Source organism: Falco punctatus, assembly GCF_963210335.1.
Source record: "Falco punctatus genome assembly, chromosome: 9".
Taxonomy (NCBI): Eukaryota; Metazoa; Chordata; class Aves; order Falconiformes; family Falconidae; genus Falco; species Falco punctatus.
In genome coordinates this window covers 41,509,260-41,535,083 of record NC_137589.1, presented here as the reverse complement: position 1 = coordinate 41,535,083, position 25,824 = coordinate 41,509,260, and the positions used below count along the sequence as shown (strand labels likewise).

General features: G+C 46.3%; 1 protein-coding gene across 2 annotated transcripts; it reads right to left on the bottom strand.

Moving 5' to 3' along the window:
- Positions 1-1,062: 1,062 nt before the first annotated feature.
- LOC308069144 (broad substrate specificity ATP-binding cassette transporter ABCG2-like) lies at positions 1,063-22,160 on the bottom strand. Of its 2 annotated transcripts, none has more exons than XM_080400958.1 (16): positions 21,346-22,160; positions 17,877-18,160; positions 17,241-17,300; positions 15,842-15,956; positions 13,323-13,475; positions 12,415-12,572; positions 11,165-11,316; positions 9,290-9,406; positions 8,192-8,457; positions 7,559-7,641; positions 7,100-7,189; positions 5,694-5,818; positions 5,173-5,327; positions 3,649-3,738; positions 2,312-2,424; positions 1,063-1,403 (listed from the first exon to the last, which is right to left on the bottom strand). In XM_080400958.1, the coding sequence occupies exons 2-16, from the start codon at positions 18,158-18,160 to the stop codon at positions 1,256-1,258; spliced, it is 2,109 nt and encodes a 702-aa protein (XP_080257084.1). In that variant the 5' UTR covers positions 21,346-22,160; the 3' UTR covers positions 1,063-1,255. The 2 variants fall into 2 exon arrangements, with proteins under 2 accessions (XP_080257084.1, XP_080257083.1); XM_080400957.1 differs by lacking the exon at positions 21,346-22,160 and adding an exon at positions 20,353-20,732.
- Between the last annotated feature and the right edge of the window lie 3,664 nt (positions 22,161-25,824).

Genomic DNA, 25,824 nt, shown 5'->3' with positions numbered 1-25,824 from the left:
CCAGCTGCAGGAGTAAGCGGCTTTCATCGCGGCAGGGGAAAGACAAACCGCGGTGTAAAAACGAGTTTACTTTCCACCAGGTGTAAAAGGCAGCGAGGCAGCACAGAAGCAGCGCGGCTTGCGCTTGGCGTGGCTGCGGTGCCGGTTTCATCGTTTCCCTCTAACACCACGACTGAACCATCCATTGCAGGAGCACCAGAAGCACTTCCACGCTGCAGACCAGTTCCAAGGGGTGTCGCTCGCCCGGCCCTCAGGGAGACTCCAGCCTTCTGTTTGACGGCGCTTTCCTTCGGCTTACCCGGTCCCCTTGCACCTGAGGGTCTTGACGCAGCTTAAAAACAGCTCTGCTTTTGCTAGTGGTGTGGAGACAACTGCCAACACGCTGTACTCTGTCCTGGGGCAGCTGTGGTTAAGTGTTGCTGTAGTTGCCACAGCAATGTCTACAGGGTTTTTTTAGTCCATACTGTTAGTAGCACTATATATAGATAGTGCAGCTAAGCATTAAGTCTGTTAAAAAGATTTGCCGTTGCTAAGCCTACAAATATTTATTTTTTTTAAAAAAAGGGGGGGTGTTTACTCCTCCTTTGAAGTAGTAAATATATTTTGGGAGGGGGGTATTGTTTCAGTTGCTGTGGTGGTTTTTTTTTACAGTACAACAGTATATATTTCTCACTCTTCTCACATGAGCTGCCTTACACCACTGCTGTTCACTTTTTAATCAAGCAAAAGTTGTTTCTACAAATAGCTTCCATTGAGAAGCTACTAGAAGTATAACTGTTCTTGCTTGATAAGAAGCACTTGTTCCCTGTACTGACTTCAAACGCCATCTCCAACATGCTGTGAATCATCTCTGGCTCTCTGATGATCAATGCCTAAACACCATCATCACCTTATACCATTTGTGATGGAGAAGCTCACATGTTTCAAAAGAAAATGCTCCCCTTTTATATAGGAAATGTTCAGTTGGCCACAGAAGAATAATGCTTTACAATATATAGTTCAATATGTACTTAAGGAATTATGAGAATTATATTCTCTTACCAAAAAATCACTTATGCAATGTACATTCATGCATTTCTTCTTAGAAACCAAAATCATACAACCATGCAGAGATAATGCTCCAGAAACAAGGGGACAGGGTTCCCATCTAAAGTCCAGTGAAGTCAGTTGAAATCTTTTGGCAATCTCCAGCAGGCCCTAACAAGCTTTGCAGTTCTAAGACCAGAGAAGCTGCAGGGCAAGGCAACACAGGAGCCTATGTGAACTTTCTCATAAACCGGAGTTTTGCATAGGCAACAATAAGGAAGATAACAGTCATACAGAAGAGAGCCACTATGTTTTCCCACATTTCCCAGCTGGTAGGTGAGATTCCTTGGCTGCACAGGTATGCTTCACCAGAACACCTGCAGAAAAGCATGGGACAGAAGTTGGTATTACTATGTGGTGCATGTCTTCAGGTGTCCTGTTCCACAAAGATCCTTCTCCCCTCAATTCTGCAAAACAGGTGCCAAAAATATAGTAACTTCATAATCTATCACTAAAAAAAGCTTAAGGGACAAACCTAGATCTCTGGTTGTCATAGTTTTTCAGTAGTATCCTAATTGTTTATAGATAGCTGGCAATTTATGAGTAAGCCTCAGAACCACATTAAACCGTGGTAAGTACAAAAGCATTAGTTTCACACAGCAGTCACTGGGTGTCCACAGCAGGAGTTTGGGGTCCAAAAGCTGTGGAAACAGTGCTCTAGCACTGTTCCCTGCAATAACCTGAGTTTTCCAGCCCTCCAGCATGTGTCATGAAATACATGCATTGCTACAGCTTAAGGTATCAGTAGTCAAAGAGTATTTCAAATGGGGCAATAGCACTAGGAAGATAGCTTGGCGCTCTGCTGTATCTACAGAGAGCTTAGTATTTATGAACAAGCTCTGAGGGGCAGGCATGATCGCAGGTTTGCTGCATCCCTACAACTTTGTAGCTGCCCACACATTGCATTTCTATTGCTAAGTGACCCTGGGCTTCTTTAAAAAAAGAAGACAACCAAACTGATAAGCCAGGGCTAGGTTATCAAAAACAAAATTTAATGTAGCTCATCTGCCTGTTTTTAGGAGTAAAGTTTCATCCCTACTTCACTCTTGGATAATTATGAAGTTTTACTATATAATCCTAAAATACATTATTTTGGGATATACTGTTGAGACTGGCCTGTGAGTGGTTATTCTGTGTATAATACAGAGATTTGAAATAGTCAGACTTCTCTTTAGGCAAGCCATCACAGTTCAGGCCCAAGAACCACCATGAGTTAAAGACTTACATTTCTCCTGAAATACTGGGGGAACAAATGCCTGCATCCCTTGCAGATACTGTAACATTTGGATGCTTCTCACCACAGAAGTAGAGATCTCTGAACTCATTCACTTGAAGAGCCTAGGGAAAGAGGTAGTCATCAGATCTTTAGAATTAGTGATTTGAGGTGCTAAAACTGAAACACTTCAAAGGAACTTCATTATTAAAAGACACGTATCACCATTCTTGTATATGTTCCTTTTTATTTTGAAGCTCTTAATCACCATCTTTCTGAGAAACTGCTCCAGGTTCTACATGCAGGATGGTTTGGTGTCTGAGTCTTTGCCTTCAAAGTTACAGTTCAGTGATTTAGCTACAGGTTTCTGTCTTGCCAGCCACAAGTTCCTGTTCATCCACTTTCATCTGGGTCAATTTGCTGACTCAGAAAACCATGTGGCTGCTGCTGACACCTCAGCACCAGCACACTGAAGCAGATGGCAGTATCAGCCAAGGCAAGAGGGAAAGAGTTCCCTTGCACTGGCATCCTGGGCTACGTGCAGTCTCAGGCGACACTCCCATGTTCAGCAACACTGATAAAATATCTCAGTGATACACTAACAGGGGAGGGTCTCACATCTCCCCCTTTCTTGATCCTACCCTTCTCTCCCACTGCTGATCAACATGGTCCTGCCCACACCAACCTGCACCAGCTCTGGCATTCATTTCACTCATTTTTACTCAAAGGTAAGAAACTATTCCTCCCAAATAGGACTGGCAAGGATGAAGACAGGAGATGGAAGCACAACCCTTACCAGTGACCAGTGGTGACCTGCTATGTCTAGTTAGTGTGTTTCAAACAGCTGCGCCCTTTGCTTTCTGGTACCCCAGCTCCTTATTCAGAAATGGCAGTAAGTCATACTTCACTTAGAGGAAGCCACGCTGAAGACTGAGACACCTGGGCACTATGGCAAATCCTTTAACCAGCTGGACAGTCATTAACTTGAGACTGGCCACTCACACAGCAGTCTCTGGAGAGGCTATACAATATTTGACTTTATTCTAAACCATAGGGATCAACTATTCAGGCTAGAAAACTAGCATCTCATGGACAGCTCACTCTGCTGCTGGTACAACCAGCACTAATTTTGTGGCACTGAGGATTTGCTCAGTCTCTGAGACTTCCACCTCTCACACTGAGATTAACTTTTGCTTCCTTTTGGGGGTTGGCTAGTTTGTCTTTTACCACGTTCATGCAAGAAAGAAACCAAATCTAACTTTTGAGGTAACTAATTCATACTCAAAAGTCTCCAGGAAGCAACAATGTGCCTACATTACTCACAGGGGCCGACGCTACCTTCTACTCACAGTGAGGCCGTATCGTGGGATGCTGAAGTACTTGAGCCAGTTCAGCCAGCCCATTACGGAAGGGAGGTTTACTAAGAGGCCCGAAAAGATCTGAAATAGAACAGAAGAGACTCAGAGTCACAGACTGTGGTTTTACTGCAAACAATGCCACTCCTGCACAGCTAGAGGTGCAGTGGTATAGATGGGTATCCTACTGCTGTTAGGCCTGTGCCTACAGGCACAGGGTCAAACCAAACCTCACAGCAGCCCCAGCCAGCTGGCCCAACGGCACACCCAAGTACTCCAGCTGAACTGCTTGCAACGAGGTCACAAAGGTTTTCTACATCCACACGTGAGTTAAGTATGTATGCTAACAACTTCTTACTCTGGAGGACTGTATCCTATGGTAGAGTTAACCAGAGGCTAAAAAAGGATGACTGGGAGGTGAAGTGGAGAAACAAGAAGAAAACCATAGGGAGCCTTAGAGACTGTTACCGTTTCAGCTTTCTCCTCTGACCTGCACCTTTTACCTGTGCTCCCTCCTGCCTGGAACAAGGCTTGCTCTTTTACTTCTTAGTACAACTGGACTTCACAGCTAAACATTATGCAAAAGTGTTTTTGTGCTAACCCTGCTGTCTTTTCAGGATGTGCATGTGCCATTCCTTATATACCGTGACTTAACTCAACGTACATCAGCTGCTTGTCATTATGCATGCACATTTCTCACCCGCAGCAAGCATTTGATGCAAGACACTACCACTTAGCTTACTGCAAAAGCAGGTTAAGCTGCAAATCAAATAAGGGATGTGCTGTGGGCTCAGACTAGGTACACAGGCAGCTACCAGGAATCACCTGACAGGAGGTACTTTTTGCTCTAAGGTAACTTGATAGGCCTCACAGTCAAGAATTTTCATCACTGACATTACGGCTTTGAAAAAAACTTCACACCACTCATCTATGTGTCGTCAAAATTCCTCTCTCTCTCACTTGCTCTCTTTCTCAGAAGTCCTTGAAGAAGAGTATTGAAGTAATTTCTGGAACCCAAGGGCAATACTGAATTAAAATAAAGGGAGAGTATGCTCCTGCTAATCCCACCGGGCAACAAAAATTAATGCAATAAAATCAATCTATCTAAAGTTTATTTCAAGATTTTTTTCCTTTTAATTGATCTAGTTGATTGCTTAGATTTCTAATGCTGGAAATGCAAGATTTTTTTTAAAAAACAGTTTTTGTAAGGACAATTTTAAAAAAAATAATTTCTTTTCGGGGGGCAGGGTGTGGGGAGGGGTATTTACAACGTTTGCAAAAGCTCTGGTGGCATCACACCTACTGAACTGCACCTGAGCAATGATTTGTACCCTACATTACAAGTTGGCAGAAGTACATCTTTGGCTGTAGTGACAATAAAATCACAGGCATGGGGTTGACATGCTACTGGACTGTGGATTCTCAGCCTGCTTAGAGCTGGCTCAGCCCAGTCCTGTCAGCCTATCTCCGCTGCTCCTCACCTCCACCAAAGGAGCACACACATCCTTATATACTTACAAGCATCAGGACAAAACAAATAGTGATGAGCAAATTGGCCACAGCCACCACATCCATCCCAGCACTGATAGCCAGAGACATGGCTGTGGCAGTGTAGGACACCAGTACCAGGGTCAGCATGAAGAAGAAGAACCGGCCTGTAACAGCTTGGTATCCTGTCAAAAAACAGAAAGGGAAAAATGCAGCAAACCACCAAATTATCGATCGCAGGGCAGTACCCTTGGACTCCTACACAAGACAGGGGAAGCAGGAAGAAAGACCAAGTCTGGAGCTGGCAGGAACTATGCATGCTCTAAAGGCCCAAAGAGCATTATCAAAAGATGTGGTCAGACAGGTCCCTGTCTTAGATTGCTGGTTTCTCTGCCCCTGCCCCAGAGTCCTCCAAAGTTGTGATGCCAAGCACTTAAATCAGTTGCAGGTTCAACGAGTTTCATGTTATAGATACAGGAACTGAACTCTGGCAAATCAGAAATCAAATGTGTTAGAAGGTGGCAAGTTCAACAGAAGCATCAATTCTTTACCAATCATCCAGTAGCTGATGCATGAGAATATGATGGCTGGAGCAGTTCTCATGGGCAGCAAATCTCCTATCATCAAGGCCAGGAAGTAGGCAGACACACGGTAATATCCACTGGTGTACTGATGGCTGTGAGGACAGGGAGGAGGGGAGTTGTACAGGTTCAGAGGTTCCGCATGAATGTCTGGTTTATCCTGATTCAGTTTCCGTTCTCTCTACCACTGAACTTCTCTATATGCAAGCTGCTTATTTTCCCACTTTGTAAAGTCAGAGCTGATCTATCTCATGGGCCCTGCAGTTATACTGAGAGCCCTCCGAGGAAAGTGAATGGAAGGCTGTGTGACTGCTAAGTAACATACTAGAAAAAATGCTCCTGAATCTCTTTTCAAAGACAATGATCCTTAACACAAGGACCTGGGAAAGTATTAAGACGGCTATTAACCAGAGGAACACTTCATCCACAGCTAACTCATACAGCTACTTCCAGGGGAGAAGGAATGATACCCAACAATGGGAAAACACCTTTAAGACATCAGCTCACCTCTGGTTTACAAGGCAATTAAATATCATTATGATTGTTTTGCTGCTTAATGGGGCTTATGAAAAGATGCTTTAATTGGTGAGGTGCCAAAATCCCCGTTGACACAGCTGGTAAACTAAGCTGGTAAGCAGGGCAGACTGGCAAGAAATGTCAGTGGCAGGGGATTCACTCCTGAGCAGCTGTTAGATTGCTCTGACCAGTCTTCAGTCAGACATGCACATTCCAGGCACAAATTCCCTAATTCTTCTTTACTGCATAGGATCAGTCTCTTGGCCTTTTATCCCATGAGCTGGAGACTATTCCAAACTACACTTTCAACACATATGTGTATGCATGTAGTGTGTATATAATATATACATGCATTTATATACATATGCACACATACAAACACACATAGAGAGATGCACTTGATTATTATGGAGCTCTTGCAAGCCAGCCAGCAGCCTTCTTCATCTAAGCATCCCTTGCGAAACTTGTCCAAGAACTCTCCCTTCATCTTTGCACAGTCTTACCACCTTAGGACCACAGTAAGACAGCGTTTCAACCCTGTCAGCAAGAGGGCAGGCAGGATTCACTGTCTACAGGATTCACGTGCAGACTTCAGAACCAGCTGTTACCAAAAGTGGGTGGGAAACACACTTCTAACTGTGACATAGCAAGCAAGTAAAAGCATTTTATTTCTCCCCTATTTCCCCACGTCTTAGCATTTCAGCTTCCTGCTCTACAGACCAATTCAACATTACTATTACAATCTGATGTTGCAAGGGAACAATCAAGTCTTTGGTGGAAACCATTTTGTTTAGCCTGTAAGATACATCCTTGCCACCTCACTCCTGAGTATGAGACAGTCTAAGTGCCTCACTACTTACACAAACAGTTTCTTGTGTCTGATAAACAGCTCAATTGCAGAGACACTGGAAAAACACTGGTTTGTGGTAACAAAAAACAAGGATCCAACCCTAGAAGGCAAAACAGAACAGTCAAAAAGTGAGGAAACAGTCTAGATTAACACCGGCAGCCTCAGACATCATACCATCAAGCCAATGCTTTTCTGTCTCTGTCCATAGAATAGAAATATTTAATTGTGCTCCTGTAGATCTTAGCTGTGAAAAACAGGTTTACACTTTTCACACCTCCTTTGTACATATGTACAAGCCTGACAGAACTGTGGTCCCTTTAGGACCTCCAGCAAAACCACGCTGCAGTGCACTGAGGCTTGTGAACCCAACACTCCTTTGTGGTCCAAGTGGATCTCAAGGCCTGCCCTGTGGCTGGAACCTGTCTGCTACAGATAGAAAAATGAGCAAAGCTGTGGCTTTCCAACTTACCGATTCTGAATGCCACTTCGATCCAACTTTACACCAAAAAAGATAGCACCCACAACCAAAGCAAGAATTACGGTCACTGCAATCTAGAAATGGAAAGAAGAAAGGGAAAAGGGAATCCTTCAGATAAGTAAATAGGGACAAACTTATTATTAAGGCACATGTAAGGTTTAAGACTCACACCTGCCTAAAACCGCTGTTGTGAGTCAATGTATACCTATGACACACACAGTTAAAAGCATTATGGCAAATTTTCAAAGTTTATCCTCTTCAGTTTTCTCCTTCCTCTGGTCAGGATAGTTTAGTAGAAGCACACTCAAAAGAATAACCCAGCTTAAAATGTCAAGTGAGGCACAAAATTAATGCCACCCTAAAAGCTCCCCATGTAAACCAGAGAACGGAGCATTTCCCCCACTCCCCAGTTTTCAGTGCAATAGCTCTTGTGCTAAACTAAAACAGAGGTGTTTTTTTCAAAGGCAACAAAGGTAGCTGGGCATCTCGCTCCACTGAAGTGGCAGTGGTACAGGACTTTCCTGCTTCCCTAGCTGCCTTTGAAAACAAAAGTCTGTCCTATAAACTGCAGATTGCAGGACTGGGACCAGAGGGAGTCTGAGACTTTTAGCAGTTGTTACGTACTTGTGCAATGGAAGCCTGTGGGTTTCTGATGAGGTTTTTCAGGGAACACTTGGACACCCAGTACAGCTGGGTGACAAATCCATTTGCATAGGTAATCTCATGCCCCTGCTTGGATACTCTCTGTTTGCTTCCCCGTTCAAGCTCTACTTTCACCAGTGCTTCCTTTGTGCCCCGATACAGGCTGGAGTTGAGATATTTCTGGTGCAGCACATCTACCACACTGCTGTCCACGTTATCTTCTGCCACTCCATCTTCACTGCTCATCTCTGAGTGAGAAAGACAAGACATGGCTCGTGATTCTCAATGAACCCTACCTTCAGATATGGCCCATCAACATGCTCAGCCAACCTTAGCGGCTGAATGAAAGAAGCATGAATGCCCAGAGAATTTGAATTGTTCAAGCTTTAGCTCTGAGCTTAAGAGGCTAGCTTGAATGAGAGGGTTCCCCAGTTTTTAATCAAACCTAGCTAATCTGCCTGTTCTTTGTGGCACAAAAAGTACCATATTCTTAGAATGAGGAACCAGAAAACCTGTGTTTCACTGAATTTTGGGGGAAAAAAATCAATGTTTGCTCTGATCCATTTCCCCATCCCCAAAACGCACCATTACGAAAACTGTTCCCTTATAATCCTTCAGTCATGGATATGCTATAGCATCCCCAAACAAGTATTTCCCAACATTTCACTTGCTAGATTGTAAGGTTTGTTCTTTAATCTAGTTCCAGTCTTTCTCACTGCCCTGTAAATCCCTTACTCATTTATCTAGCTACTCTGTCTTCTCTGCAGCAGCCTCTTGTGTGACTGAAAACTTCTGTCTTCTGTCAGCTGTCTCTTGAGACTAAGCAATTCTAGTTTTTCAGTTTTTCCCACACAGGTTTTGTAAATTACTGATATTTATCATTGCTCTCCTATATTACTGCAGGAGAAAAAAAAATACCTTTCAAAAATTTTAAAGCAAAGTGTATCTATTAGCAGGAAAACCAAAAAGATAATGAAGTATCCTTAGACTGGAAGAAATGCAGAGAATAAAAGCCTGCCATCACCATATACAACTTCCCTTCTACACCAGCCAACAGTGGATTTCTCATTCACAATTTACCTTTCCCTGTGTTCACAGGTCTGTGATCTTCCTTGCTTGCTGCCACAGCAGTTGAATCACCATTTATGATATCAAGGAAGAAGTCAGCTGGATTGTTGAAGGGTTCACATTCATATCCTTAAAAAAAAACAAACCCAAAACCCACACATGCAACATCTTGGTATTGCACAGAGCAAAGCTTGGAAGGTCAGGTCTATACTGCAGTGCTCTTCCACAACCCTTTTACAAGAAAACTTCACTGTTTTCCATAAACATTACTTTACAGCAGTAGAATGGACAGGATTTAGGAGGTGGTGAATCTGAGGTATCTATACAGAACTTCAGAGTCTCTTCTCCTCACCTGAAATCAGTGGTGAATAAATCTGTAACTTGCTTCTACAGAGCTCAGCATGGATAACTCCTGCCTCCTTCCCAGTGCTGTTCTACATGCTACTCTGAAAGACACACAGTTCCTCAGTAGAGGCTGCTGGATGTCTGCTCTAGAGCCACAGATGCTTGCTCTAGAAGCCAACTCTTGTCTGTGTTTTTGGTCACAAGGAAGAGGAAGGGCTGTCCAAGAGTGGCTTCTTTTGATATGGTTCTAGCTACAGGACAAGAAAAGAGGGAAAAAAAAGCAAAGATGCTTATTCTATAGCATTCCTGTGAGAAAGGAAGTGAGGGGATACTGAGAGGAGAAGTAGAAGCGGCATGCATGGCCAGCAGGACCAGGGCAATGCCTGTCCCCCTGTACTCAGCACCACCAAGGTCACACCTCAAATGCTGTCTCCAGCTGTGGGCCCCTCGCTGCCAGACGGATGCAGAGGGGCTGGAGCGTGCCCAGAGCTGGGCAGTGGGTCTGGGGCACCAGTGTAATGGGGGGCAGCTGGGGGGTTCAGCCAGGAGAGGAGGGGGCTCAGGGGGGACCTTCTCCCTCCCTACAGCTGCCTGACAGGGGCTGTAGGCAGGGGGGGTTGGTGTCTTCTCCCAGGGAGCAAGGGACAGGACAAGAGGGAACAGCCTAAAGCTGCGCGAGGGGAGGTTTAGATTGGATATTAGGAAAAACTTCTTCACTGAAAGGGTGGTCAAGGACTGGACCAGGCTGCCCAGGGAGGCGGTGGAGTCACCATCCCTGGAGGTGTTTAAAAAAACACGTAGATCCGCAGGTGGTACTTAGGGACATAGTTTAGTGATGGACTTGGCAGTCCTGGGTTAACAGTTAGACTTCGTGATCTTAAAGGTCTTCTCCAACCTACATGATCCTATGATTCTAAGTAGTGAATAGTTAAAGCATCTCCCTTAAAGCCAGGGAAAGCTTACAATCCAGTATGTCCATGGCTGCATTCAAGCTAGACTGGAAATTCACTCCACATTCTCTGTCCAGTCAGAAACCTTCACCCTGTTTACTTGGAGAGGGACCAGCCACCCAACAGTGCAATTATTAACCCATCTTAAGACACACCATTATTTTGTCCTCTCTGTTGCCCACCTGCGTTTAGACTACAGCAGATACTTAGACCAGCCCCTACAGATTGCTGCCCACCTGCAGGCTGTGGTTCAAAACCCACTGGGTCTACCACCTAGGCCTGGTAAAACTACGAGCATCGTCTTGTCTGTTGTACATCATGCTTCTGAATGTCCAAGCAATTCTGATGTTTTGTCCTGATGCAAGGCAAAACAAAGCCAGGAGAAAGCCATGCTCTGTTGTCTGAAAAATTTCAGTTTTATCATTTTGTCTGTTCCCTGTTCTAACATAGCACTGTCCAGACTGCACGTGTACAGCCTCTAGCACCCCAGTGACAAAATGGTACACGACTATTAACCAGTGCTAGGGTAAGAATCTGCCCACAGATTAAACTCATTAGCCAGTTGCCTTTGCTCTTAGCACAGAAGACTTACCAATAGAATTAAAGTACTCTAGGGCCTGCTTTGCAGGCCCATGGTACAGCACCTTTCCCAAAGCTAGTAATGTCAGACTGTCAAACAGCTTGAATATGGAATAGCGGGGCTGATGGATGGAAAATACGATGGTTCGTCCTCTTCTGGAGAGCCTGAAATAGAAATAAAACATCTCTCAAATACACCACATTTTGCATTTCAGAAAGGTCATGTTACCCGAGTGAAAATTCAGTATCGAAATCCAAGGCAAATACTTGTCAATTTCTCAAGGTCTCAGAAAAGGTGTAGTTCCCTTCTCTGTCACTGTGTCAGATGCTGCCTGCAAGACCTTAAAGGCAGCACCCCTCATTACAGCAGGCCGTCATTGCAGTCCAGGTAGACAAAGTATTACGCTGTCTGTAGCTAGCAAAGGTTGAGGCCACAGCTGTGTATGAACCCTCCTTACATGTTTTCTATACCAGGCTTCAACTTGACTAACAGGAACAGCCCTACTGCACTCAATGGCAGTACCAGGCTTTACATACCAGGCTGTGGAAGTCTGGCCAGCTGAGATTTCTCTTAGCTCTTCTATTGAAGACTTAGTCTCTAGAAAAGTCAAAACTAGTTTTCTTTCAGGCTTGTCAGATGGTCTTTCAAGTAGGCTTTAGCACTGATGCCCAACAAGTATCCTTGCTGCTTAAAGACCACTATCCAGACAGAAGAGCTAACTGTTGTCGCCCCCGCAAAACCAGACATGCTACAAACCCAGGAGGAGGGTCAGAAACTCTTTCTCATTAAATAAGCCTCGTCTGGTCCTCTTTGTACCAGAAGACAATTCATCTCCAAAACTTAGGAGATGAAGGTAAACACTGAGAGTAATTTGCAAGTGAAGTCTGGTCTGAGTTCAAGCCTGCTGCCAGAGCAGAGGAAGAGACGTTTTAATAGACTTATCTGGAAGGCCAAGAAATTACGATTACAAGGCCTGACCTCCCAGCCCACCCCTCTTTGGGCCAAAGGGAAGCTGCCCAAGCTGCCTCTGCATTTTGGGCTCCAATCCACTGCTTGCTGTGGAAAGATTCCCATCAATTTCAAAAGGCTTTAGACAAGACCCAAATGAATAATTTGCTACCACTTCTGAATCTATTTGTCTAGCTGCTTTTTTTTTTTTTTAAAAAAAGACCACTGTAGCTACTTAGTCATAACAGCATTCCTTTTTCTACTGATGAGCTGACAACAAAATTGAAGCAGAGCCCTGAAGAACTGACTCTTACTTCTTTAAGAGGATGAGAACTGCATTGGCCGTGCTAGCATCAAGGCCAGTTGTTGGTTCATCCAGAAAAAGGACTGGTGGCTCTGTGATGAGCTCCATTCCAATGTTGGTTCTCTTCCGTTCCCCTCCAGACACTCCCCGGATCAATTCGGTTCCTACCTACAAGCAGAAGAAATCAGATATTTGCAACAGGGCCTGGTCAGTGCACGTCCTGGAACTCAAGGCACTCTGCACCCAGCAGCCCTTTTCATTTTCAGAGTCCCAGTAGTGAACTCCACAGCCAGCAGAGGATGATGGGCCTGACTTAATATGAGGGACTGTGTAGCAGTAGCAGAGCCCAATTTTCAGAGGTTCCAGGCACCTTATGATTTCAAAGAACAAGGATGACACTGACAAAGAAGAGTCAGAATGAGGCCGCAGCAGTCAGAGGTGGCATTGGTGTTCAGGGATGCCTCTTGTTGGTAGCTTGTCTGCTGCTCAAGAGTAGTGTAAGTAATGTAGAAGTAAGAGTAAAACTGCTGCTGGGAGGAACAAGCTCTGCACAGAACTTCTCCATCACAGTCCAGATTTCCATCCCTCACAACTTTCAGCACTGTAAAAACATTTCCATCTTGTCCCACAAAGCCAGGAAGCGACTGAGCAGCTTTCCAAGGTGCAATGACTAGGCAACCTTTTTCCCCCTCTGAACTTAAACATGCTGGACGTGGTCCAAAATCTTCCCCTTTTAGTAAGAAATACACATACCTCTTTCCAAGTTACCTTCTGAGCTGGAGACTGATGTGCAGTATGGTTTAGTCAGGCTCCTGCTTAACTTAGTGTAGCTGCACTATATATGCATAGTGCCCAGAGTCGAGCGGTTCAGTTTCCAGGGGTAGTATGATTTCCAAGAAAGATATTCTCACTGCTCACCTTAGCATCAGCCACTTTGCTTAATCCCAGCTCACTGATTATCTGGGTGACTCGCTCTTCCTTCTCTTTAATGCTGATGGAGCTGGGGAGTCGCAGGGCAGCAGAGAAGTGCAGGTTCTCCCTCACCGTCATTGTGCCCATGACAACATCATCCTGAAAGTAGCATAAATGGACAGCTGGAAAACCTCCTTCTCAGCTAGCTGACTGGGCACCAGAGTCCCTGTAGTGGCAGTTGCTGGATAAACTGTTTGTGGACCACAGTGGAAACTGAACTGAGGGACAAAAACTTGCTTCAAAACTTACAAGACATGAAATTCAAGGTCATTCAGTAGCAGTCAAAGGGAGAATGCAGCTCTTCAGCTCCCAGCTAACACCAAGCCCCACCTCAGCCTGCTTTCAGACTCACAAGTTCAAGTGCAGACAATGCCATTTTATACCGCAAGTGCATTTTCCTTATCAGCCAAAGGGAGGCAGAGCAGGCAGCTGGTTTTGTAAAGAGTTAAACCTCTGCCAGTCCAGCTGAGGTCCACAGACATTGCCAGTGCTCAGTGTTCAAGGCAGAGGGGAGTCACCAAAGTCAGCTCTGTTCCAGGTTACAAGCCATTATCTTGTGGTGGTCCAGAGCACCTGCCAAGTTCAGCTGCCAACAAGGAGTTCTCCCCAGCTCCTCGCTGGCAGCAGCTCCTCAGAGAAACAAGAACATTTCACCAAGTTGCTCCTGATTTTTTCCATGTCTCAACTATCTGTAACTCCTGGGCACGAGACCTTATTCTAAGGCCTAGCCCTTTAGAAAAGCTTCAGCTGTCATGTGCGTTTTGAGTAAGAATCAAACCTATCCAGCTGATGAACATCTGGGCAGCCTACACCAACCTGTAACAACCATGAGCCAGAGTTGATGTCACGTCTGTCCAGAGCTCCATGCCTCCCCATCATCCCTGCTATGACAATAGAGACAATTCTGCATCCCATCTTATGACAGGAGAAGGGCTGCAACACTGGGCAACTGCTGAGAAAAGATGCCTGTTAATCGGCCACCTTTCAAATCTTGTGCCATTTTGGAAGACCCAGCCCCTAAGATCCAGGGCAGCAGATTCTTGCCTGCTTTGGGACTCTTTCCACATCCGATGCAGTTGATAAGCAGCACAAAGGACATGCCAGCCAGCCACATTTGGTACTGGAGTTAAGTGAGGAAGACTGAACGTGCTGCTCTGCTAGAAGTATGTGACAGATTGCTCGGGGTGTACTGTTATGATAAACTGACTTTGCTGCCAAAGCTGGTTTAGGAATTTCCTGCTGTCACCTCCCTCCCCACACACCCTCAGTCTCTCACTCCAGCTTCCCATTCTCCACCCTCAGATCCACCAATACAACTGCTGGGTCACCACATTGGAAACTAAACTGTAAATAAATTTTAATTTTAATTTTAATTAAATTAAAATTACCTTAGTACCAAACAGAGGCATGACACCCTCACTTGCAAGGCATAAGTGGAGAGACCAACAGCAGTTTTATAGGGATAACACATGACTTAGCACGTGTGTATGCTCACCTGCAGAAAACTGACCCTCTAAGTATGTATGTATTTAGGTCCTAAGTGTTGTTTGTAGTCTTGGGCCATCTTTGTTGATCTAGGGAGTATTGCACAGGGGCGGGAGGGGAACGAGACCATTTAATGTCTCACCTGGCTGCCTATCATTTGAAGGTAAAGTTTGGTTGCTTTCAACATTGGAGAGACAGATGTCTCAAACTGGGATCACTTGCAAGAAGCTTCCTGGCCATTCATGAAACACTGATGATTTGGGGATCTTTGACCTGCAGGACCAAGACTCAGCATCAGTCTCATCACATGCACTCTCCCAGAGCCCCATAGCTGGCAGATCTCAGAAAAGCTGCCTGCTTCACATCTGTCTGCAGTCAGAAGCCTGGATGGTTTCCAGATTTGGCTGCTCATATGGCTGCCAAGAATCCCCTTCTCCTCAGCTCCCCCAGGGCTTTGAGGGTCTATTATTGGTCCAGGCCTCCACCCACTTCCGCAGATTCAGCTGGCTCTTCCTGTCTCAGAGTGGAACGAAGCTCTGTCCCAGCCAGCCAGAATCAGAGGAAGAACAGCAGGGACCTATTAACTTCCTAGAATTATTGTCTGATAGCTTGAAGGTACTTCGGCCAGCTAGAACTGCTTTTGAGTTTTGCAACAAGAGATTTTGGGTGTTGCAGGTTTTTTCCTTGCTTTTTTATGTTTTTTAAACTCTTGCTAGTACTTCAGGGAAGAGCCCAAAGAACAAATTACAGTAGCCCAGTGGTTTGGGCATCTCTGGTAAGACAAACACCTCTGTGATTAACTTGGTTGGAGCAACAGATTGCTCCCAGAAAAATACTAAATACTGTAATGTTTAAAGTTATCAAACTAGACTTGGTAGGGATCACTGAAAATTACCTAACCTAGTAGTTCAAGCTTTGCTCATCTTATGTGCTCTTCCCTCCCAAGGGATCCCAGGCTGCCACTGAAGGCAGTTACTCACCTGCACAACATACCCCGAGATGCACTTGAAATTTGGAGGTTGTGGAATGCCATCTATAAGCACTTCTCCAGACAGGCCTGCTGGGTCCTTTCTGGCAGCCAGCACGTCTAGGAGACTTCAGACAAACACCAGGCATTAGGTTTTGCCACAACAGCTGCTTTTACCTTTGACTAAGTACCACCAGTCAGGACCACAGTTACAGCCTGCTCACGGGGCAAACCAAAGGGCACAGAAATGGGCTTCCTCTGCTCGAGGGCTTTAGCTCTTTGTACAGAAAATCTGGTGTAGAACACAGGATTTTCCAGCACAAGGTGTGCCACAGCAGTATGGTAGTATACAGACCTTCACAATTCACAGCAGCCAACCCCCTACAGACATAAATTCAGTCTCCGTATGAACAGCTAACCTCAAATACACAGACACAAAAGCACCCTGCCAAGTAGCTGCAGCCTGCTTTCCAGCCAGGGGAGCACAGAAATAACTACTTTGATCTCAAGGATATTAATCCAAATGGGTATAAACAAGACTAGCGTTAAGATTAATTATGTAAAGAAATTTTCTTTTCAAGTATCACTGAGTTGTCCTAACTGCCAATGCAGAGGCCAGCCTGTCTGCTAGCTAAGTAAACACCACCCTGATGAAGTGCTGTTCTTGAAAACACCCTGATTAGCCAGCAGTCTCCTTACAGAGAGGAAGATCAAGGGTCATCACAAAGACACATCTTGTGTGAACCCTGGCCGTATCTGCCAGTCTCTGACATTCTCAAAGGCAGAGAGTGACAAAGAGCTCTCTTACCGTGGTTATATGTGAGAGAAAACAGCATCAAAACTGGCTGGAGACAGTCTGCATGGTATTTCTCTGTGCTTTCACCCAAAGAACTCCAGCACCCCCCCACCAGACCACAGCCAAGCTGGGGTGAGGATCCAGAGCATCCTATAGACTGACATTACACCATAAGCCTGTCAGTTTTCAGAGAGGGGTTTGGCCTAATACCTTCAATGAAGTCTTGCTGCAGTGACTTCACAGGGGATGACATCTCTCCTGCCCCAAGGGAGCTCACATCCCCTCCCCACCCCATTACAGGTACAGGACAGAGCCTACACCTGAGCTCCAGTCACCCCAGTTCAGCCTGGTATCTTAACTCAGGCCACCACCAAAGGTACTTGCAGTCACCTATTGACCCCCAATTGGAGCAGATGAGGAGTTGTGACACCACTGCAGGGGAAGAACTCCAGCAGAACTGACAGAGGGACACAAGGTCAAACTGCATCACCAGATTTCTCGCAGGCATGCAAAGGTCTGAGCCTGCAGATCCCTCACATCTCCCCCAACCCTCAGAACCCCAAATCCTCTTTGAGCAGCTGCCTGTCCATTTGAAGGAGCAAAAGAAAGTACTCACGAAGATTTGCCACTCCCTGTTGGCCCGAGAATAGCATTCAAGCCCGGCTTCATAATGCCACTGGAAGAAGGAAAGAGTTATTTCCAAATGGAGGCCTGTTCACATGCAGCTCATTGCAGAGGTAAGGTGTGAACAAAATGCTGTTGAAAGGAAAACTTAAGAGATTGTTAAAAACTTTTCCTTAAATCTGAAATCAGTAAGTATTTTTCCTTTCTTGTCCCAGACTGCCAGTCAGAACACAACCAGATCCGGGCATAAAAAGCAATCTACAAAAGACAGAAATTGTCTTCCCTGCTGAGCTGAGTCTTGAAAAGAAGAAACAACTGCTCTCTGCTGCTCATTTCCTCTGACTGCAGCTTGAACCATAGTTAAGGGAACCCTCAGCTCTTCTGGCAGAAGAGGTCACACAAGTTTGGTCCTAACTTGCTCAGATCAATAACTGAAACTGTTCCAGCTATATCCCAGCTATTTTGCCTAGAAGCAAATTACAAAGGGCTCACATGAAACTGCAGGCTGGCAGGAGAACAGTCATTTCTTTACCAGCACAGCTGGATCTGGAAGGTGGCATTGGGGTCACTGATTCACAGCGGCAGATTAATACCTGCCCTCTGGTATTTCATTTAAGCAAGAACTTACTAAACATTGTGAAGGATCTTCTTGTCCACAGTTTTCCGTTTACAGAGGAATCCACTGGACTGTTTGACAGAGTACTCGATATTATGGAAACTCACAACAGAGCCCCGAGGGTACCGGAGGGACTCTCGTGTTGGAAGAGAACGTTGGAAATTGTCTGCTCCTTCCTGTTCTCCAACAGAAATAATGCTGTGATCAAACGTGTCTGCCATCATGTCTTTCTTACACAGGTTAAGCTCCACTGCATGAAGTTTTTTGAGGTCACTGTTGTTTTGAGCAGTTTCCATCTGTTGAGACAAAGAACACAAAAACATGCAGCAAGGGAGACATGCCAGCAAAGATCTTTGCAGAAAGTGTCTTGGAAAAACAAGTTCACACACACTGCACCAATCCTTACATGTGCCAAGTTCCCCAAAAGATGGACATCCTCATTGGAAGACATCCAGTAGTCCCCAATGGCATAGAAACCCACAGATCTAGAACAATACACATAGCCTTTAAGAACGAAGTACATGTGTTCTTGAAGTGATACTAACTGAAAGAGCATCTAACGAGGTAAAAACTAAGCCTGTCAGTGATGGTCACCATCTTGCTCAGCACAGTGGGGACTACAAATGCAAGGTGCTACCACGTCAGCTAAAGCACCCCTTCTTCAGGTGTAACACGCTTACCCTGCCTCATACCCCCACAAAGTCAGCAGAGAAAACAGATTAATGAATCTGTATGAAGAATCACAGGAAGAAAAACAGTTGTGCTTATGAAAACGAAGGCCAGTCACATGCACCTAGTTTGCTGGCACAAGGTCGTGTCAGAGATACCGATATGATCAAAAGAAAAATTAGACGTGCTGCTTACTGTGCTTCAGTCACACCAGTATCAAGATACTTCACAACTACACTTAGGAAAAGCAATTTGGATTTGTCCACAGGCACCATTTACCCTGAAGAACAGCAGGAGCTCCCCCTCCCACAGGGAGGGATGTGGGACATGCCACAGTAAGAAAAAACATGGTACAAACTGGTACGTTAAGGAAAATTAACTGTAGTATGTATTCGTAATCACAAAGTTATAAAACATTCTGGCTCATGCAGATAAGCTGCCTCTGTAGCTCTGGAGTACCTGGAAGGGAGGACATGTGAACAGCAAAGGGAGAAACTGTTCTCCCCACCCATGCATTGGAGCCTACATAGTAGGAAATATGTCATTATGGGTATGACCATTAGTACTCACTGATTCACATCTTAGTCCCAGCAACAGAGCTCTCTGGTCAAGGGGCTGCATCCCTTTCTGTTGCTGTAACTGATGGAGACCAAGTTTGGATCCCTTTACTCATTTAAAGAAAAGTTTAAAGTTCTTGCCTTGATGTTGCATGTGAAGAACTTGGAAATCCTGCAGGCCCCGAACTCTGCAGCCTGTGCAAGGCCTGAGCATAACTTGCACCCTGCCTTTCAGCCAGGTGCCCTTGCAGCCATAAACTTTCCTGTCCCCTTTCCAGGGATTTACAGCAAGGAAGAGAGGAACTACTACATGCTAGAAATTGAACATTACAGACAGAGTAACACAAGTTAGTCTAATCATTTACTTCCCTTCTACCTACTGACATGATGGTGTTTGTTGGAAAGCTAAAGATCTACCGTGATGTTGCACAAAACCAAGCTGGTTACCAGGCCAACTAAGAGAGCAAGGACAGAGACCTGTCCAGGAAGCTGTCTGTTGCTGCTTACTTGGCTTTTGTGGGAAGGTAGATACATCCCACCAATCACCCTTTTCCCACCATCTTCACTTCTTTCCTCCCAGGACCGAGAGGCTGATAACCAGCAGGACCAACAATATCCACCACCGTGGGAGTACTGGATTTCTCAGGGACAGAGAAGGTCAGCCTTTTAAGAAACTGGAACTACAAGAGCCAGATTTAAAGAAATAGGAATTGCCCTTTCCTCTCTGCCTCTTTCTAAAGTTCAAGAAGCTATAGCAGATTTTTTTTTCCTGCACAAGTGAAATTAAAGTGGCGGGGAGAAGGAAGGGTTGTTTAACTTGGATACAAGCTGAACTCTAAGGCTGGTGACCCCTGGGAAAGCCTTGCTAAGGCGAAACAAGAGAGGATGTGCTGGTTACATCAGCAAGAGAAGGCTTACATGTTTGGAAGGTTGCACAACAGAACAGAAGGAAAAAACCAGAATGGTCAGGATGACAGTGACACGAGGGTCAAAGACTCAGTTAGACTTTTGAACATTTGGCTGCCTCGTATAGCTCACATCTGTTTGCAAAGCTTCTGCAGTTTATAGCACCGTAAACCCTTCCACACGAGCTTTTGAAAGCTGCTGAGGAGCACCGGCAAGCCACACCACTGCCGCGGGTGCGCGCAGGGCTGGCAGGCGGGTGGGAAAAGCTCCGCAGAGGCTACAGGTAGGGTCGGACTGACAGCCCCCAGCTCCCGCCGCCGAGCCCGGCCACCCGGCCACCCGCCTAGCGCCGTTACCTCCCGGCTGCCGCTGCGCTGGCGGCGGCGAAGCTCTAGCGGCGGCGCTGCCTCGGCGGCGTTTTGTAAGCGGCTGCGGGCGGCGGGTTACATAAACCGGCGGCGAGGAGCGCCCGGCACTGCCCCCCGAGGGGCGCCGGCAGCGATGGAGCCCCGCTCCGCCCGGCAGCGCGGCACAGCCCCGCCCCGGCCCCGCGACCCCTGGCGCGGCGGCGCTGCGGGAGGCGGCTCCGGGCGCCCCGACGGCGCTAGGTCCGCGGTGGCTGCGCGACCGAGCCCCCGTGCGCCGGGGCGCCGAGCGCTGCCCCCGTCAGCCCGCCCTCCCGGGGCGGGGAGAGCAGGGGTCGGGGGGAGGTCTCCCGTTGAAAATACGGGTACAAAGGGGTACAGCTGCGGGGGGGGGAGGTAGCACCCCACCCCTGCGCTCACACCTTCTGGAATGGTCGTCACACCCAGGGGGTGGGTCCCATCCGGCTCGGTGCGCTGGGGTAGAGGCGGCCGCGGGAGCACCCCGGGGTGGCACTGCCGCCCTCGTTCTCACCCCCCAGAGGCGGAGTGCCTTCCGGGGGTCTCCCCGCCGGCCGCGGCAGGCTGCGGGAGCCACCCCTCGCCCATCGGGCTGCCCCTCGCTGCTCCCAGCTAGGAGCATGTGTGAGCACAGGAAGATTGGATTCCCTTTGGTTTGTTGTCGGGGCCTCTCCTCAGCCTCCTGTTCCCAAGCACTGTTGTCTTTATAAAGAAGCTCACTCTCCCCAGGCTCCTTGGTGTTCTGAAGGCAGGAAACACCCACTTTTACAGTTTATAAATACGATTTATAGAAGAGCTGTCAAGTCACCACATCGACTGCCTCTGGTCTGACTGCCCTCTGCAGTTCTGTACGCCATTGCTGTTTTCTAACACCACCCCTTGCTAGATCAATGTAAGGCTCTGCTAAGACAAAGGGTACCTCTAGCTACCCAATCGATACCAATAATAAAAACTCCAAAGGCTCACCTATCCCCTTTCCAACACCTGCCTCCTTCCTGGTGTGCCGAGGCACTTGATGCCGTTGATGCACCAGGCAGAAGACATGTCTCGTGCAGCTGTGTAACTCTACAGGGCTGACAGGAGTCCAGAGCAGGTGGGATTATGAGGGTATTGGAATAGCCTTGAAGATTTGTCAGGAGAGCAAGGTTTGCCGTAGGTACGCCCAAGGATCAGGCTTGCTGAATAAGAATATTATCTCCAGTCACTCTGTGGGCCAGAAGGGGACCTGTGTTCCTGTTTCATTTGTGATTTCACTTCTGCTTTCGAGGAAAATCTGCCTACATTGAAGACTTTTGTCCTAGTGTATCATCAAGCACGCTCATCTCTCTGTCTCCAAGCATATTTCAACCTTATATACTCACTACCCCTCGATGTGCTGCAGTGACAATCCACTTGCGTACTTAGTACAAGGAGGAAAAAAAGCCTTTGTGCTTGGGAGCAGAGGTGTTTTCTGAGTTATGAACCTGCCACTCCACATAGCACCTGAAGGAGCACAATTAAAGGTTCACGTTCCTCTTGATAGTTCCAGTTGCGCAACTGCTCCTGAGACAGAGATGATGGGTCCCTCCATGCTGGTAATTTCGGGAAACTGCTTCTCCCACACTTCATGGAATGGAAAAACCACTTCTCTGCCACCTGTGCCTAAGCACATCCAGATAGCCAGGAAATAGACAGAGACCCAAGACACGGGGAGGAACGAGATCAGCCAGCTACAGCATCTGGCTGGAGGCTCTGGCTTTCCTCTAGCCCATTCTTTAAGCAACAGTTTTCTGGGCTTCTTCAAGGGCCTTTTGATCTTCAGCCTGTTTCATCTCCCACCCCAGCTGGGAGTATTTTTCAACTGTATCATTTTACTGATCCAGTTGATCTAGCCCATGCTGTTGCTGAGGGAGAGTTCTGCCAACATGGGTAGAAAACAGTGGCCAGGGCTGTGGTTCCTTAAGATGAACACTCCTAACAAGCCTGAGAAGAGCCTGATGCTAGGCACTGGACTTTTCTCTCACCGCAGCACTCTGTAGGTTGGTGGGTGCCAGTGCTGCTTCGTGCTGCTCATCCACAGAGAGGGTTGTTTGCCTTGTAAACTGTCAGACTTTACTTCTGATTAAAGGATGTGGTCTTTACAGAAAGACAACAAAGGTGTTAGTCAGCCCAGCATAAAGGTCTAGCAAGCACCAAGCTACAAAGCCCGATTTTTTTTACTGAGTGACTTTAAACAAATAATGCTATAAGCATTGCCTTGATAACACTGTGATAGCAAGGCAAAAGCATCCTGGTCATGTTTCAGATCTCATGCAGGTTTTAGCACAGGTCTGGGGTCTTTGCTCTTGTACTGTAGGCCCTGCTGCCTTGAGCCTCTGATCTGGCTGCCACCATAAGGCCGTAGAGCTGGAGACACCTTGTTACTGTCCTGGGCATGGGGGAAAGGACCTCGCAGAAAGTGAGGCTTTGAGGACTCCTCCCAAAAAGTGTCATTCTCTTTTGCAGCCAATTTGAACATTACTCCTTCCCTATGGGTTCTGGTCACACTAGACATGTCCAGCACACAGAGTGGATAAAAAGTTACTGAGGACTATGAGTTCCACTCTCTGCTCAAGGTCCTGGTCCCTTCTCCCCGTCTTCTGGCAGTCATCTGCATTCTACAGCATCACAAAAACATCTGTTTGAAGGGGGTACTGAGGGTTCCTTCTAGTCCAGCTTTCCACACAGGCTGAGACTTACGACCACCACTTGATCAAGTCAGACGTGGCTTTACCTAGCGGAATTGCCAGACACAAAATTTCCAGAACTGTTTCTCCACTGCTTTCAGGATGCTGCTTTCATTGCCCTGAGGATCCAAGGTGTTTCTTAATTCTGCCAAATGCTGAATTTCATAAAGCTCATAAAATATCATCCAGGAAGAGAGTGCATGAGAAATATGCTCAGAAGAAACTGCGTGCTGGTGAGTCCTACTGCTGCCTTCTACTGAATGCAGCAAGAAGCAGATCCCAATGCTCCCTATACAAAAGCAGCTCTGAGATCAGTACAGAAGACAGCAATATCAGACACAGTGCGTGAGTGAGAATATTTCCTAGCTCTTCTTTACCAAAACCTCCAGTAAACCATTCGAAAAGACACACTCTGCACAGATGTGTACACATGTGCTGAATCTGCTGCATCTACAAATTCACGACCCTAGGCACAAAAAGCCATCTTACTGTTCCTTTTCCACCCTGATTGCTCATCATGTCAAAATTTGTGCTGACTGGCCTCCTTTACTTGGTTAAAATGCTGCTTGCGTTGGGGAAGTTGGCTTTTGCAAGACTTGTGGATTATGTAGAAGAAATCTGACGTAGGCAAGTTTTGTTAATTATTTAGTCCATTCATAGTAGCACTAAATTCTTAATTGGTTAAAGATAAGAAAGGATTCAAGCAAATCTAAGAGTAAAGAAAATCAATATTGATCTAGTGCACGGCAATGAGATATCATGGGCTTGACTGACAGAAATCATTAATAGCAAAACTACAGGATCAACAGAACTACACTTGGGTGTTATTTGGGTAAAGCAAGTAATCAAACAAGGATATAATATCTGTACTCGAAAGTATCTAGCACATCTAAACCATTGTTGCAGTTCATCAGTAGTTAGAAAGCTAACATGATAAAGGTGCTCAGATATTTATAGCTCCAGCTTGCTGTTTTTAGTAATGTCACAGAGAATCTTGAACTACCATAAGATGTACAGTAAAAATACAGAGAGACACTCCTTTCCCTCACAGTCTAGGTAGATGAAGACTGGAAGAAAACATGGGCAGAGGGAGCAGAAGTGGTAAAGTCTGGTGAGAAAGCTGGAAATAGAGACCTAGAGCAGAGCTATATATTAGCCACACTGTAGAGCAGCTGCTAGGAAGGTAAGCTTTGGGAGCCTGGTAAAAAGAAAGGAGGCTCCCATGTCCTCTCTAAGAAAGCACATCTGGAGAGACAACAGTCATGACTGCCCCATGTTCTTACACCTTTAGGACAAGGCCTGGGACTGCAGACTAAGAAGCAGCACCAAGCTAAGCTGGGGCAGCAACCCAAGTTCCCCAGTGCAAGATTCTCCCATGCTCAGCCCACGCTCCTGGAACAGGACTCCCTCAAGTACTGTTTGCATTGCTATTTGCAAGTCAGGGATGGGCACTCCATCCTTCTGCTTCCCTTCTGAGGGCCTCAGCACCCTGAGGAGGTTAACAGGATTAAAGTCTGTTTTATCTGTCCCAACTCGGCACTCCAGAGGTCAGCTCCCTCCCTAGACATGAATGTTGACAAACATAGTATTACATAGACATTTCCCCTCCTTCCTCAGGAGCAAAGTCCAGGCTGTTCCACCAGCCATTCCTAAAAACTGTTTAACTTTTATCTACTCCCAAGGCCTGAGCTACTGCCCTTAGTATTTGTTGTGGCATCCCCAAAGAGATTCAGACTTTTTTTGCAGTAGATGCTGTACGCTCAGAGTCCCTTCCCCAAAGCGACACCGCACAACAGCAGAACGTGAGATAGTGTGACAGTAAACAGCTTGTATTCTGGAGCAGGAGACACAAGAAACTAGCTGTCTCACCCATAACTTCCTCCTTTCTTTGTGCCTTCCTAGATGCTTAACAGTGCTGTTTTGGAGATTTTTTGGTTTTTGGATTGATGGAGAAGTACCATGCCACATCCTTCCAACACAGGCCAACATCGTGTTGGGTGAAAGAAAAAGGCAAAGTGCTAAGACTCAGAAATCTCAGCTGTCCCCTACTCTGATGCAGACTGCAGGAAAATCATGTTTACCAGTAGGGAAACTGAGGCAGAAAGGCAGGGAATCACCAGGTAGCAAGTGTTATTGAAGAGACCCAAAGCAGCAGGCCAGACTAGATGCTTGGATATTGGTCTTGAAGATGAAGGCGGTAACACAGATGAAGGGGAGAACAGAAAGCAGGAAGCGCTTGGTGGCACAGCTCACCCAGTAATGCCACAGGAAAAAGCCCAATGCCCCTAAGCTACGTATGCCAGAGTTCTTTGTACTCACCTTCCAGCTGGCCCAACTGGTTATGTTTGACTAGGTCCCAGGTGCACCTCAATATTCAGCTATTTCTTTCAGCAGAGCCACTGCCTGGTGTTTGTCTTGGGCAGGGTGTCTCAGGGTTTTTCTGACAGTGCTGCTCTTCTCCTTTTCTGATGGAATTTTTCTTTCCTAGTTTGGAAACTGCTGTGTAAGTGGAGATGACTAGCACATGCAAAAGGGGCAGAGGGAGCCCAGAACTACACAGGAACCACCGAAGGGTGGCTAGGTGTCCTAGGGCAGGAGGCAGTTGGCAGAAATTCAGGAGAGGCAGAGGGAGTAGAGAATCGTAATAGAAAAGCTAAGATAGGTCTGAATGGAGAGTAAAGAGTCTGGGTTGTGTGTGTGTGTGCATCCATGTATATGGAGTTTTTCTGTGTCTGAGCTG

Bases quoted from the DNA above. Each gene is read 5' to 3' on its own strand.
- LOC308069144 (XM_080400958.1), bottom strand. From the start codon at position 18,160: ATGGAAACTGCTCAAAACAACAGTGACCTCAAAAAACTTCATGCAGTG. The intron at 17,301-17,876 runs GTAAGTTCTTGC...TCCTTCTTCCAG, and splicing joins AAGATCCTTCACAATGTTTA to TGGCATTATGAAGCCGGGCT. The intron at 5,819-7,099 runs GTAAGTAGTGAG...CTGTCCTCACAG, and splicing joins AGACACAAGAAACTGTTTGT to CCATCAGTACACCAGTGGAT.